The 15837-nt window shown below is 44.2% G+C and overlaps 1 protein-coding gene across 12 annotated transcripts in view; it reads right to left on the reverse strand.

The window, feature by feature from the left end:
- Positions 1 to 3491: 3491 nt before the first annotated feature.
- The window catches only part of fbrsl1 (fibrosin-like 1), a 302303-nt gene continuing 289957 nt past the window's right edge, over positions 3492 to 15837 (reverse strand). For 11 of the 12 annotated variants that reach the window (XM_077521257.1, XM_077521256.1, XM_077521252.1 and 8 more), the window contains 10 exons: positions 14787 to 14840; positions 14578 to 14673; positions 11475 to 11546; positions 10826 to 10855; positions 10455 to 10526; positions 9981 to 10113; positions 9608 to 9685; positions 7966 to 8049; positions 7141 to 7369; positions 3492 to 5916 (listed from right to left, as the gene is read on the reverse strand). In XM_077521257.1, coding sequence (XP_077377383.1) covers positions 4611 to 5916; positions 7141 to 7369; positions 7966 to 8049; positions 9608 to 9685; positions 9981 to 10113; positions 10455 to 10526; positions 10826 to 10855; positions 11475 to 11546; positions 14578 to 14673; positions 14787 to 14840 — 2154 coding nt within the window. In that variant the 3' untranslated portion in view covers positions 3492 to 4610. The remainder of the gene's footprint in view (positions 5917 to 7140; positions 7370 to 7965; positions 8050 to 9607; positions 9686 to 9980; positions 10114 to 10454; positions 10527 to 10825; positions 10856 to 11474; positions 11547 to 14577; positions 14674 to 14786; positions 14841 to 15837) is intronic. The other variant, XM_077521253.1, reaches the window with a different exon arrangement.

Genomic DNA, 15837 nt, shown 5'->3' on the forward strand with positions numbered 1-15837 from the left:
GTCACGACCCAAACATATTTGACATACACATTTTTGTCATGGATCCGGAGGTGCAAAGAAGACATTAGACAGTCCCAGTACTTTGTCGCCACTCACTAGGGTTTGAAATTCCAAATCAGCTCCTTAACTGCTAACTGGCCTGCTTTCTGTCAGTTGCCTTGATGTTGACGAGGTCTAAGAAAAAAAAAAAAAAAAAAGGATGGCAATATCGGTGCATGTGCACACCGCAGGCCTTTTTAGGTGGTCCGATCAACGAGAGTGTTGTGACAGGGATCTGCTGCCAAGACTCTTGACTTGCTCCTCACTCCCATGGTCACCAGTTGAGATGATAGTTTAGTGCTTTAGACTGGCTTTTATCAGGGATTGTGAGGCCCGCCAATGACATGGACGTCAACTCAAGCAGTGCCAGCAGTCTATCCCGAGTCCAGGAGAGGCCGCTACGTGCTCAATCTGTATTTCAAAACAGACTTCATATGCTAAACTAATGCGATGGCGGCTGCTGTGGGACGTACTCGATTGCGCTGCAGGAGGATTTCGTCTGAGCTGGCGCGAAAAGAAGCTTGGAGCGAACCGTTCATTTGCTGCCCATCTTGTTAGCTTGGCATTGTGTTATTAGCTGCCATTGTGCGCCACAAAAGCTCCTTTGGCCTGTTCCGCTGTTTGCTGAATCTGAGCTTTGTGCCAAGAGCTTTTTTGAAGGTATTTGAGACCATGAAAATTCAATCCTAAAGCAAATATGCGTTGAGGTTTTCCGACAGATAAATGAAGAGGATTAGTGGGACAATAAGACAATGCCTTCAACACTGACGCCACAGATATGACTAATTTGAGTTTATAGTGGACAAGTGTGTAAAAAAAAAACACAATCAACAATCTTATTTTCACCAAAGCATTAGCTACACCACAATCTAGATAGACATCACCAGGTTATATATTTTGCCTTAATTACTGAGTCACAACTACTAATTGTTTCAGTACATGGACAAATTCACATAGGCTACATGAAAATTTCCAATTTATGTCTCTGCCTTTCAGTGATCCTTCCAGTCTCTCTTCATTTCCATTGGAACGTACTGTGGACAATCTGTAATCTTTCGTCAGAGAACATCTACAGTCAAACCTCGCTTTTTGAACATAATCCGTTCCAGAAGGCTGTTCCAAAGTGAATTGTTCGAAATCCAAAACAATTTTTCCCATTATAATTAATGCAAATAATTTTAATCCGTTCCAAACTTAGGAAAAGTTATTTTTAGACTTGGAACGGATTAAAATGATTTACATTACTTGAGTAATGAGTATTGAGTAAAAAAACAAAAACAAAATCAAAATCTGTGCGTGCTGTCAAGTTGCCGCGCGAGTGACGTCATGCAGCCGACAAATTCGCCCGGCCCCGTCTGCGCCACGCCCCCCGTGGGTGGGGGTTTTGGAAAAAATCACCACCACACATTAACAGAAGCCCAGAGGTGTAGATAGAGAAGCAGTTCATGGGTGTAAATCCGGTATTTATATTGTGCATTTTCCTGAGTGAAAACGGAAGCTTGAAAGAATCCAAAATAATCTCCAGAGTGAACGCTTTCATTTTGACAACACTGGTAATACTCACAAAAATAAATATTTCAAATGAGAAAGCGGTTTAACAAGACAAAGCAAAAGAAACAAAAGAGAGCTGACAGCTGCCGACACCGCAATAACCCGTCCGCTTTTGGACATCCTCGGCAATGTGTGAATTGATTCGCATCTGATGATGGACTTGTGCGCCGAAATAAATTGACCTTGCCAGACGATGAATGAAATTGATGGAGCTTTTCATCTCCAGAGGGGCCGTTCCGCACTGTAAAACGGATCGAGCGCAGGATAGTGATTGAGGCAGCCCAAATGAAAGGTGTGTCTTTTTTTTTTTTGTCCACCAGCTCGCTTTGGTAAATAATAGTTACAGGGAAAATCAGTAAGCGGAAGCAAGTACAGGGGTTAAGTGCCCCGTTGCTGACTAGATGATTAGGACCAGAAGCACATAGTAGTAAAGTGAAGCTGTCTGCGGACAGATGCTACCCATCTAAGCGATACATGGCTCGATTTCTTGGAGCCTAAATTGAAAGCAATAGTCATTTAAGTCTGCCCAATACACCAGCCCAATTGTCGTTGCAACAAGATAAAAAAACAAAAACCCTCGGCTGAAGTGTGTGGAACACGGAGGTGCCATCGATTTTCAATAACATCCCCTAATGACCCGGCCCCAGTTTGATCCCACGCTGTCATTATGCGCTGATACCATGAGATACGATCGGCGGGTCTCACGGCACACAGCGGCGAGATGAGTCGTCACGGCATTATCGGGACCAATTGGCCGTCTCCGGACAGGCGGCAAGTGTTGCCGAGGTCTTGTCAATAAAAAAAAAAAAAAAAAGACAAGGGGGCCTCGGGGCTCCCTTCGCAGCCACTCCGCTGCATCTTGGGGCCTCATTAGAAAGGCAGATGAAGGGCTTGTGCGTTCGGACAACAGCCTCTCGTCCACCAATAGGCTGCCTCCAAGGCATTGTTCCTTTTAATGAGCCCCGAACGCGGGTCAATATGCTGCCGGGCTGCCAGTCAATACTGGTTACCTGAAACACAAACACTCAAAAGCCGCTTTCATACCAAAATCAATGACCTATTTCTCCCCACCAGATTGTCATCGCGCAATCTCATCGATCAGGCCCGCATCCTATGTATGACAAATTACGGTCAAATGATCGGATGGTGGGGGCCCCTCTGTAAAAGAAGTTAGTGTTATTATTTCAAATAAACGGTTTCCAGATGAGGAAATATTGATATCGCAAAAGCTTAAAGGGGACGTTAAACCTAAACCTTTTCTTTACATCAGTGCTTCTCAATTATTTTCTGTCATGCACGACTATGCGCGACTATAAATATCATTTGTCTATAAAATTGTTATAAGCACAACTCTGCATAACACTATATACGTATTAAAGTATAAGAGGATAAAAAAGAAAGAAATATGGACCAACTTACAACAAAGAATAGCGTTATTAACTGTAACAGAAAAGATTTAAAGTGCATCTGAAATTCAAAAATAAAATTAAATCCTTAATTAAACTATAAACATTTTTTGACTGACCATGTCAAACCATATAATACGGAAAAAGAAAATTACATAAAATCAATAAATAATAATGCATTCAAATTGATCACCAACATTAACTCGGGAGCACAATATTTAAAAAAAAAAACAAAAACAAAAAAACTTTAACCTGCAAAACAAAAATATAAAATAATTTGTGCTGATTTTTTATTTTTTTTGCTGTGTGCAAAGCGCGCATGCTCAGTGCAAACAAAACCCCGACACCACCGAGCGAATGCTCCCTCCGCACACTCGTATAATGAGAGCGCCACTGCCCCCTAATGTAGTGGAGGTGCAATTACACTTTATTCTCGGAAAGTAAAAAAAAATTAAAAAAAATAAAAAACAATAAAAACGTCAGCCAGAAAACATGTGACATTAGGTCCAAACTTTATTCCATATGTTTTAAACCATGAATGTTCAATTTTTTTACTTTGCACGCCTAAAACTCTACTTCTTTTGTATACAAGAGTCTAAGAAAAAACAACGGCACATAACCACAAGTTTGACAGAGAAAGAAAGTCCTTTTTGCTGCCCACTTAAGAGTGTCCCTCGTTTCTGTCTGTCTGGTCCAGTTTTTGACATGGAAGTCTTTTAGTAATAAAATTGTTAAATATCAACACGAGTTTACCCAAAGGCTGTCAGTGTCACCAGTATGCTTCCTTCCAGGAGTTCTCGCTCGGGTGCCATTGCTGCTTTGCATAGATCGCAGATGATCCTTCTCGGCTCCCTTCCAAGCAGCTTGCGCCACTTCGCATCCGTCGGCATGGCTCGTCCGTTGCCTTGATATTCATTCGCGATGAATTTCACAAATTGGACTTAATCTTACGTGTGTGTTTTTGTTTATTTTGGATTTTTTTTTTTTTTTTTTAAAGAAATGGTTAAAAAGCCTAGTAAATTTACATATGGTCGTTTTGCAGCAAAGGGATATCAACAGGTTATTTACATGAGATTTCTGTACAGAGACCAGATCAAAGACCTCATTATATATATTTGTCTGCATATCTCAGAGGCAAAACAAACCGGTAACATAACGCTGCACATTGCCATTTTGAGGATATTCTGGTACCGTGAGGTGAAATTACCCGAGGGTAATCCAAATCCAGTCTTTTACAAGTCATAATGGATATGACACACAATCATTGGGGATAAATATTGTAAAAGGTGTGACAAATGCACAAGTTACATCAAATTCATAGAAATGATATCTATACACGGAACAAAGGATAGCAAATATACAAACCATTTTCAGAGCCTCTTTTTTTTTCCACTTCAAGCTGAAAAAAAAGGGATTTGATTAATATATTAATAATTATCAAATATTTAAGGTGTTGTCGTACATCACTCAAACTTTCAGTCCACAAAAAAATATTCATGGCATGTGCTTAATCCGACACTGTACAATCATGCCCCTCCCTCTTCTGTGTGGAAGAGGAGCGCATTTTTGTTCCAAAAGGACGATTTGGGATTCGGGGGAGTGGCGCTCGTCAAGCTACCGCGCCTCCACCTCTTTGGGGTTGCGAGATGGGGAATAGTCCCGGGGGTCCTGGGTGCTCGTGAGGGGTGTAGTCCTCCTGGGGGAGGCTGGCCTGGCACTGCCGGCGGGCACGAGCGGCGGGGGGGCGCTGAGAGCAGCGGTGGGGGGTGTTCTGTTCAGAAGGCCGTTGTGCCCGCCGGAGGGGCTGAGTCTCGGGTAGGGCATCCCGCCGAGGTGGGGCATAAACGGAGGCATGTGCGGCAGGTGGCCTTCCATGGGCGACTGGTGCAGCTGATGGAGCCGCGCGCGGTCCAGCTCCTCGCGCAGGTGGAGGCGCTCGCGCTCCTCCGCCTGCTGCCTCATCCGCTCGTGCTCCCTGCGGACCTCCAGGAGGTGCTCGTGGTGGGAGTAGTCGTGCGCCTCCCGCTCGCGGTAGGCCCGCTCCTGCTCGTACGCGCCGGCGAAGCGGTGACCCTGCTCGGCCCGCAGCTGGAAGTCCATGCGCCTCTGCAGGTCCAGGCTGCGGTAGGCCTCTCGAAGGGGGTCCCAAGGGAACGCGGCGTGGGGGAGACGCTCTCGTCCCGCCAGCGGGCCGACTCCCATGAAGGGAGCCATGCGAGCCCGGTCCAGCACGTTCAGGCTGCCCATTTGGGGCATGGCGCTCATGGAAAGGGGCAGCGAGTGAGCCATGGGGACGCCGTGCAAAGCCGCCGTCGGGATGTCCGTGCCGCGCGGGGAGGGCAGGTGAGGATGCTGGGACAAGGGGGGGTGGTGGTGGTGCGGGTTTCCGGGTTGGGGGACGGGAGCAGACTGCACTTGTGCGGGCGGCGGCTGGTGAGCCGGCTCAGAACTCACCACCAGAACCTCCTGCTCCTCCTTCCTCTCCTCCTTGATCTTCATGTCATCGCTTTTGACCTTGTGGAACTGCTCCCCGCTCGGAGGCGCTTTCCTCTCACCGTCTTTGAGCACAGGTGGGGGACCGCCCGCCATCTTCACGCTCTGCTCATTGATCGCCGCCTTGGAGTACGGCGAGGGAGAGCGCTGAGCCGGTTTGATGGAATCCTCCGAAGATCTTCTCTCCAGCATCTCCTTGCCGGGCGAGCGACTCTCCTTGATCTTCACGTCGAGCAGGGCGGCGGCGTCTCGGTGGCGTTCCAGCAGCTCCTTCTCCGCCTCGCGCACGCGATCCACGCTGCCGCTGTGGTGCCGTAGCGGGTCGCTGTTCTGGCTGGTGGAGCGTATCAAGTTGCTGATCTGGTAGCTGACCGGCGCAGAGGCCGGAGATGAGCGGTTGGAGTGGCGGTTGCGTTCCACCGAATCTCTGTGACGGTGAAAACATCGGGTTAGTTTCAGTTTGGGGTGTCGTGCAGTCTTTGCGTTCAGCTGCTTGGTGGCTATTCAAAATCAGTCTGTAGGATTTGTGAATCGAGTGCGTTAAGTGGTTCTCAATCAGGGTCCCTGAGTGCCCCGCAACTCAACTCAACTTCTTTTATAAAGCGCTTTAAGAACAAAGTGCTGTACATAAACACAAGTATCGGTTGTGCAGTAAAGAATAAGGTCACAAAACAAGAACAAAGCAAACATTTTGAAGTGCGCATACAAGTTTGTTTTTTGTTTTTTTAACAAGTACATAAATTTCACATCAATAAATTAATAAGATGTAGGTGAATCAATAAGGAAATAAATAAATGAAAAAAAGTAAATTATAGTTATAACTTAACATTAATCCAACAGCTGTGTGCAAAGCGCGCATGCTCAGTGCAAACAAAACGCCGACACCACCGAGCGAATGCTCCCTGCGCACACTCTGCCAACAATGAGAGCGCCACTGCCCCCTAATGTAGTGGAGGTGCAATTGCATGTTATTCTCGGACAGTAAAAAAATAAAAATAAAAAAAAATAAAAAAGCATGTTCCCCGAGGTCAAACGCGCGCCCCCCTTGATGGAGCCTCGCGCCCCCCTGGGGGGCCCGCCCCACTATTTGAGAAGCACTGGTCTAAACCAATAAAACGGCATAATTTGGATGGTGTTTTCTCATGTTGTTCTGACTTGGGAAAAGAGTCAAAATCAGTAAAAAAAAAAAAGAAAAGAAAAGAAAAAATAAGACCAGCAGACAAAACGCGGGTCTGAAGGGGTTTTAAAATGCTCAAAGTCAGGGCTTTCTTTTTCAACAATAAATGATGCATCTTGTCAAGGTGCCATCGGCAAAATCTCCATATTTGCTTCCTGGTAGGCTGCTACATCAGCACTTCCACATATGGGCATGCTGGACGTTACATTGACGTCTTCACACTGAGCGAAAATGCAGCGTAAAAAGGGCTCTATTATTATCTTCTATTTTTATATCATAACCTTTTGAACAGGGGTGTGTCAAGTTGTTTTTTTTATATGTGTTGTATACAGCTACGCTCGTGAGGAAAATACATATTATGTATACATTCTTTTAAACTGGTTTATATTTGGACCTTGGTCACTGATTATTGCTTAATACTGTAAATAGTAGCATCAATGTCTGTTTTTATTCACAGAACAAATCAAGGCTCACCGGTCTTTATCCTTCTCCTCTTTCCCGAGAGACGAGTCTCTTTTTTCTCGTTCTCGCTCATGGCCGTTGGCGGAGGCGCTCCTCTCGGCGTCGGCGCTTTTCGGCCACTGCGGCGGGGTCGGGAAAGACGGCGGCGTACGTCGCAGCCTGTTCCAGGTGTCATGCTGGGGGCTGCCAAACGGGGGCAGTCCTCCGGGGCCCTCCTTGGGGCCAAACATACTGTTGGACCCTGGAATCAACACACATCGGACGTACTGTGAGTTCATACTTTTGTGGGGAGCAAGAAAATAGAAGCAAAAGCAACATTAAAAGCTTCCTTTGTCTTTTTTGCTCACTCAACGACATTTCCCCCAGGATTATAAAAAAAAATCATTTTCCTTTGGATTGCTTCATTTGAGTACGCTTCAGCATTCCAAAGCATGTCGACTCCAATCACGTCCATACGCTCAACTGGGTGACAGTTTTGGGAGTTAAAAAAAAAAAAAAAAAAAAAAAAAAAAAGAAATGATGGGAAAGAGAGACGGAAGGGGCTTGTCAAATAATTAATATTTGAATTGCCACCAACAGAGGACCTGAGAGGGTCCGTTGGCAGCGGCCTCTCAAGATGAAAGCTTGGGGACACAGAAACGGCAGCGAGAAGGTCCGCCAGGGCTGCTTTGACACGGAAACTACAGTTGAAGTGTCTTGAATGTTCTCCTCCCCAACTGACTCTCCCTGTGGTCTAATGCTTTTCCTACTCTGTTATGTTACTGGCCACTGGGGCCAGATTTAAGGGGGGGGGGGGGGGGGGGGGCGTTGGAGTAGCGGAGGGGGGCCAGCGCTTACCAAGCGAGGGGTTGCCTAATCCTCCGAAGGCACTGCTTGAAAGGTTGCCGAGGCCGCCAAAGGAACTGGAGCGACTGAAAGGATCTGCAAAATGCCAAACAGGGATTAGCAAAAAAAACAAAAAAAAACAAAAAAAAAAGGGGGTGGGGGCAGGGGTACTGGCGAACGGTGATCAGCACCACACCGAACCGTTCCACTCTGCTTTTTTCTTACAAGCGAGCTGTTTTTGTTTTGTGTCGCGCTGTATTGCCTCCGGATGATACTGCAGTGGCCACACACTCCTGACTGGAGTGGGTTGTCCACTCTTGGATTAGGACAACACTACCACTTTATGCAAAAAAAAAAAAAAAAAAGTTCTTGGGAATGAGCACAAACCGCCTGTCGAAAGTTAAACAGGTGTTTTAAAAGGTGTGTTCACTTTCCTGGACCAAAGAAGAGAACGATTGATGGGCCATTGGCGCAGCCCCGTTTGATGCAGGCATCAGATCAAAAGTTTCCTCCCCCCCAAAAAAATCATTTTGGAGCTGCAACCCAAATGCACAACACTGTTCTATGTAACAACAATCATAATTTTAGTTGACCTTATTTGGGCCACACCAAAACCAGGATTCAAATGACAGCATTCACACTTGATTGAAGGAATCACACTTGGAAAGAAAAAACCTGCTTTTCAGTTTTTTGCAACCAAATATTTGAACACACCCTCAAATAGGCAGCACAAACCACAAAGGACCACGAGTCCATTAGGTTTCACATACTGTATTTTCCGCACTATAAGGCACACCTTCAATGAATGACATATTTTAAAACTTTTTCCATATATAAGGTGCTACAGTAGATGCTGGGGTTACGTTATGCATCCATTAGATGGTGCTGCGCTAAAAGGGAATGTCAACAAAACAGTCAGATAGGTCAGTCAAACTTTATTAGTCGATTACAAACCAGCTTTCTGGCAACTCCCAAAATGAATAAACAGCTGTTTTATTATTTTCTCTGAGGTCAAGTATTAGTATTAGCTAGCGATCCAAGATGGCGGGATCTTCTGCGCATGCACGTCACCGGTCGTGCAGGGTCACCGATAGCGTCTTGACAGCGGACCTGTTGTGGCTCAATATTGATCCATATGTAAGGCGCACTGGATTATAAGGCGCATGGTCAGCTTTTGGAAAAATTGAAGGCTTTTACGTGCGCCTTATAGTGCGGAAAATACGGTACTTTCAACCAGCAAATAGTACTAGTAATGCTAACTTACATTGCCAAAACAAGTTATTCACCTTCAACTGATATTATGTATTCCAGTTCAACAAGAGCCACTTAGAAATGGCGAGCTACAAGTGTTGGTGTTTTCAACATACTATAACAGGGTACAAATGTTCTCTTTTGTCACCTAGTCTTCCTTTTCAAGATGACATGCAATCATAACAACCAAATACATTAGGTTGACTCAAGTGACAAGTAACTTGATCTTGAAGCAAGTAAAGTAACTGGAGCACACGAGCCAGGATGGGCCTTTAAATGCGGATGTCGTTCTCGTATTTGGTTATCATAGAAGTATCTGAGTTCAGGTGAGATTGCCCCATGTGAGAGTGATGAAAAAAAGAGAAGATCAAGACAATTTGAGCAAGGAATCACTCGCACTTACCTGCCAAATGGCTCGGAGGCAGGAAACCGCTGGGGTGGGGGGCGGGGCCGTATGGGGAGGGAGCTGGGTGGCCTGAGCCTATCAGAGCAGAGAGGACATTATAAGATGATTACTTTCCAATCAGACCGTTGCTAGCTCAATAATTCGCTTTAGAGAAGTTTGTGTTTTCTGAGTTGATTTTTGATTTCATCAACTACTGTAGGAATAATTGTAAATAATACGTTATCATACATTTGCTGCAAGGAAGAACTGCTTCTGCTTGCAATGAAGAATGCTTTGCCCTGTTCCCACTCACATTCAATTCAATATTCAATCAATAATGATTCAAATGAAGTGTCTCGATAATATTTTGGCGGCGAGCGACCGCACTGACCTGTCGAGGAGAAGAGAGGTCGCGCCAGGTCATGAGGATACGGGAACCCCGGGAAGACACCCGGGACTGGGGGTCGGCTGAACAGGTCCAGCTTGCCATTCATGTCTAGTTTGTGGGGGTCCAGCTGCATTTGCTGAAATGTCAGCAAGGCACAAAACAATGGCGAGAAAAATTAGGTTGCTCGGCAACTGTGCCGAACGATAACAAATAACTCCCGACGTCTCCAATAATAAAGTGTTATCTTACGACAAAATACTTCCCCAGCAGTACAGGGTCTCAATGGTGCCACACTAATTCAGTGACATCCCGAAATTTGTTACTTCTACTGACTATTTCTCTTCAGAGCATTAAAGCACCTGTGTTTGATTTCAACAGTTAAAATCTGGATGCTCTCTATCGTGTATGGCGTGTTCCGATTTGGGATGTAAACATCTAATTTTTGTGACAGCAAAAAACGGTTTCCATCTCACGCACCTTCATTTTCTGTTGGTGGTGGTAGATCTGCCACGCGATCTGGACATGCACTGCACACCACTTGCCAGGTTTCTACAAATTTAGAGAGAAACTGCTGTTATGTTAACCAGCTGGCTTTTATGAGACGCTAAAAAGTGGATGGTATTGACAATTTCTGGCCAAACTACAAAGTGAGAAGTCATCTTGGTTTTCCGACCAGGCAATGAGTAACACAATCTAAACCGGACTTTAACCCAGAGAGACCTCAATGCTAACCTTAAATGCAGCAGCTTGCATTTTCGTGGTCAGGCACAATTGTTGGATGCTCGACATTGTGGCCTGGCCAGAGACGTGAAAAAAGATAAAAGGAGAGATATGAAGCTGCCACTTACCCGAACATTTGTCCTGAATGGGTCCGTTATCTGTATGGAGAAGCAAAAAAAATACTCGTCATCTATATGCTAAAGCTTTATCAAGTGTGAACTGTATTTACTGTACTTTAATTTAATTATGTGACTGCTGCGGAGCAAAGCAGTAGCGAAGATGATTTCAACAGGAAGTGACCCGGAAGTGAACTGATTTCAACAGGAAGTGACCCAGAACGGACCTAAAATCAACAGGAAGTGACCTAAAAATGACCTGATTTCAACAGGAAGTGACCTAATTTCAACAGGAAGTGACTTGATTTCAACAAGAAGTGACCCAGAATTGACCTAAAATCAACAAGCTCAAAAGTTACCATGCTAATGCCAAGTCCGAATGCTTATGCTAGGTTAGCATATTAATGCTAATGTTCAGTTAGCATAGTAATGCTAATGCTGCTTTAGCATGCTAATGCGACTGTTAAGTTAGCATGCTAATGCTAACTTAAAATATAATATATATAATAATAATAATAATAATATATAATATAATAAAATATCCTCCCCCATTATTCGTTTTCATTATAAATCATGACATTCTTGTGATCGGCTGGACAAATCACAGACTTTAATGCCTGTAAATTGAGGTGGCATCGGAGTTGAATGTCTTGCTGCTTACCCGTGGATCTTTCTGAAGGAGTGTGTGAGGTACTGCTCCAGGACGTGCTGCTCCATCGATGGGATTGGATGCCTGAGAAGAATGAGAGAGAGAGAGAGATCAAACGTTAGCCGATAAAGCTAATTGAAAAAGCACACTGCTGAAGGATAACTCATTCAAACCCCAAAACATGTTAATACGTTTAATACTTGTTTAAAACGTGTTTACATGTTTTGTTTTATTATGTTTTTTAATGCAAGAGCATACAGACGGCTTTGATGCATCTTCCGACATGAAGAGGTGGCTTAAAACAATGGTAGTTATTTCAAAAAACGGCCTTCAGGTGGCAGCAGAGTGTAAGAGATCAGCAAGGGTCATGGTGCAACTACTACTTTTTGCCAGTGTTTTGACCAGGAATGTGAATAATGATGAAACCTATTTATATTTTAATGCTAATTGCTGCAAAATGGAAACAGATACAAAGCTACTTTTTTTTCCCTGATGAAAGAAGAGACTGTTTCTTTTGGTAGGTTCCATGTTTCTATAGCAATAGAACACAATATCCATCCATCCATTTTCTTGGGGGGTGCTGGAGCCTATCTCAGCTGGCTTTGTGCACAAAGGCGGGGTACACCCTGGACTGTTTGCCAGCCAGTCAGAGTAGAACACAATATTCTGTGCAAAATCAGTCAAAATACAGTAAAACAGCAGGGGGCTGCTTCAGTGAAAATGGCCGGAAGTGAATGAGTTTAGGAATAACAGTCTAAGGTACAACATATTTTTTGACTGTATGTACTGTACTATGCAATGTCTTGTAAAAAGTACATTTCACGCATAGACGTATTGTAATTTCAGCCCCAGTGGAAAATGATTTCCTTCCTGCTCAATGTGACTTTTAACTCGGTAATCTTCGCCTACGACTGCGTCAAAGCTGATGAAGTTTCCTCTAACTGCAATGAGACTGCAGCTGTTGACCCACACCAGGCGAACGCGTCTCTCATCTCTCTGATCTTCTTTTCATGTCATCAGAGTGCCTGGATCAGCCCTATTAATCCATCCTTAAATCACAGATGGGGAAATTCCTGCAGGTTGACCCGAGTCATCAGCTTTCACCAACACACACACACACACACACACACACACACACAAGCTCCTCTCCCAGAATACTTCTCAGAGGATTTCCACGTATAAGAGGGTTCGGTGAACCATCTGGAGGGGCCTTTAACAAAAGGGCCTGTTCATGACAGAACCCGCCGGGAATAAGGCCAGTGGATTTAGGCCAGCTTTGATTGGTGCTTACACCAGGTCAGAGCCTTTGGGGCATCTGCCAGACGCAACCACACCCTCCTCCCACATCTTCTTATCCCTCCCATTCACACGTCCGTCACCGGCGCAGCCTTTGGGAGGCTTGTCTCGCCGAGACAGACAGATGTTATCGAACGCTCTCAGCTGTTGCCTGTCACGGCTTCGGTCGTCGCTACTCAGATCTGGCTGCCGCATGCCCAGACAGCAAGTTTGCAGTGAATATAACTAGTAATAACTGATATGATCAGAGCATCATCACAACAAAATCTCTAAAATTCCAGCTGTGTTTATGAGGTAAACATTTGGATCATTTTTTCCATTCATTGAGAATGAAAAACTATGGAAAAGTGAGAAGCATGTTGCCGATAACAGCAGGCATACAGAATATTAACTCATTCACTCGCCGCCATTTTCACATTTCGTAATCCCGTTCGCTCCCGGCTGTTTTACTGGATTTGGACTGATTTTGCAAGGCCCACAGAATATTGTGTTCAATTGCTATAAAAGCATGGAACCTATCAAAAGAAAGATTAAAGTCTCTTCTTTCTTCAGGAAAAAAAAAAAAAAGTATCTTTCTATCTGTTTCCGTTTTGCAGAAATTAGCATTAGAAGAGAGCTAAGTTTCATCAGTTTTCACAAATCTATTTAAAATTGTAAGTAATTGAGCTTTTTTTCTAGATGGCCCTGGTTGATCTCCTTTGCTCTGCTGCCACCTGCTGGCCGTTTGTGAAATTACCATTTCTGCAACCGTTCTTTGCAGTTAAGAGGGTGCATCAAAGCCTTCTGTATGCTCTAGCATAAAAACAAAAAACGTATAAATACGTCTTTGGGACACTTAAAACATAAAAAAAAAAACGTATTTACACGTTATTGGGAGCAAATGAGTTAAGTTTCATGTGACATAAAGGTGACATTTTAAAATCCTGTTTTTGAAAATAATGTTCTTGCACAGTACGCTATTTTATCAATTTTAGTAAGCTTTGTTTTGTTTTTCTTTACCTTGCTTTTAAATCTCTTGAGTTATGTTGTGTATGAATTGTCCCATAAATCGGGGAATTTATTTTTACATTATTTTTACATTACATAAACAACTGCCTAAGTACTAGTAAAGTTCTACACTAAAGGTAAGGAACCCCCTAGATTTTTTTATTTTTTTTTGGTAAGAAATCTTTTGCAAATATTTTACAGTAATCCTTTTTGATTATGTAATTTATAGATAGGGCGGCACGATGGTCGAGTGGTTAGCACGTCCGCCTCCCAGTTCTGAGGACTCCGGTTCGAGTCCAGGCTCCGGCCTTCCTGGGTGGAGTTTGCATGTTCTCCCCGTGCCCGCGTGGGTCTTCTCCGGGTACTCCGGTCTCCTCCCACATCCCAAAGACATGCATGGCAGGTTGATTGGGTGCTCCGAATTGTCCCTAGGTGTGCGTGTGAGTGTGGATGGTTGTTCGTCTCTGTGTGCCCCGCGATTGGCTGGCAACCAGTCCAGGGTGTCCCCCGCCTACTGCCCAAAGCCAGCTGAGATAGGCTCCAGCACCCCCCGCGACCCTTGTGAGGAATAAGCGGTCAAGAAAATGGATGGATGGATGGATGGATGGAATTTATAGATATTAGGGCTGCACACACACTAGCCACAATCTGTACACCTGAAACAGTACACAAAAGTACAAGATGATACTGCAGTAAGTAAATATTTAAATGTACACCTCTTTAGACTGCATATATAGTGTATAGTAGTGCATCTATGCAAAACAGGTGATCTTGTGTGAAAATAATTGTTTTTTTTCCAGCTCATGCATGAGATTGGGGTTGCGGGGCTGACCTTGGGTTGGAAGGCTCCTTGCAACGAGCTGAAGGGTCCTGAGTGTGGGAGCAGTGGGGGCATACCTGGCATGGTAGGGGGGTAGGAGGGGAAGAACTGAGGAGAAAAGGGGGAGGGACAAAACAACATCAGATGTGCCAAACGGAAAAACAAAAATGATCCCAGGACATTTTCAAATGCAAATGAGGGATTTACCGTCAATGACTTACATTTGAATGATGTCTGATGAACGGATTGTCCAGTTTAGGCGTATATTTGTCAAACTGGAAGAGAGAGAAAAAAACAGAACATTTGATTAGAAGTGATCTACTTCACAAACTGAGTCCAACATAGAAAGACTTTCATCATAACATCTTTTGGGAAGAAAACAAGACATATGATCAGCATCTGCAAAATAGCAATAAAGCAGGATTTGATCCAGACTATTAAAGCCCTAAAGTGAAGCAGCTGGCTTTCGCCAGTCATGGGTTCATTTAGATTGCATCGTCAGATAGGGCAGTCAAATTATTAACAAGAGAAGAGAAGCTTGGGCGTGTTCATCATGGGAATTACATCATTATATAGCAAACCAGTTGGTGCTATTCATTGGCGACTTTATGAGAATATAATAGTTCTTACTGTGTTTTTTTTTTTAAAAGAGGCCCTGCAGCTATAGATGAAAGGCTGCATGAAGACGTTTGTCAGAATTTCAAGACTTTGGAAGTGATTTAATCCACAAAAATTAAGACTATAAGGAGTCTATTGTGTGACGAGCCTGAGAACGCTAGCAATGGTTGGGGGCTGATTCGAGACAGATCAGATGTAACTGATACTCGGAGGAAAAAAGAAAAAAAATCTATAAATGCTAAATTGACGCTTTTTTTTTTTAGCAGGAGCGCTCTCGTCTCGCAAAAATGACCACATAGGTAATTCGCCATTTAACAAGTGCAGCCTTCAAATGAAAATGTTTTGATCACGCCCTCGACACACGAGGAACTCATCATGAAGCTGAGGAGAGAAAGAGAGAGAAGACGTCCCACACATGAATCGTGGCATTGTACGTCTGTTCTCCAGCCAAAGCAGGCTCGAAATTTTTTAAACACACTGATTACAAGTGACAGCAACTTATTCCCCTCCACAAATACACAAACCATTTGCAAGTGCTTTTGCAAGCGGTTTTATAAACTCTCTTGGCGGGCGCTGGCATATTTTAGTTTACATAAAACTTAGCGGGTAGCGGCGACGTATATCGCCGTGAGTGCTGCGACGCGGGTGGTTGAG

This window comes from Festucalex cinctus, chromosome 5 (assembly GCF_051991245.1).
Source record: "Festucalex cinctus isolate MCC-2025b chromosome 5, RoL_Fcin_1.0, whole genome shotgun sequence".
In the NCBI taxonomy this organism is placed as follows: Eukaryota; Metazoa; Chordata; class Actinopteri; order Syngnathiformes; family Syngnathidae; genus Festucalex; species Festucalex cinctus.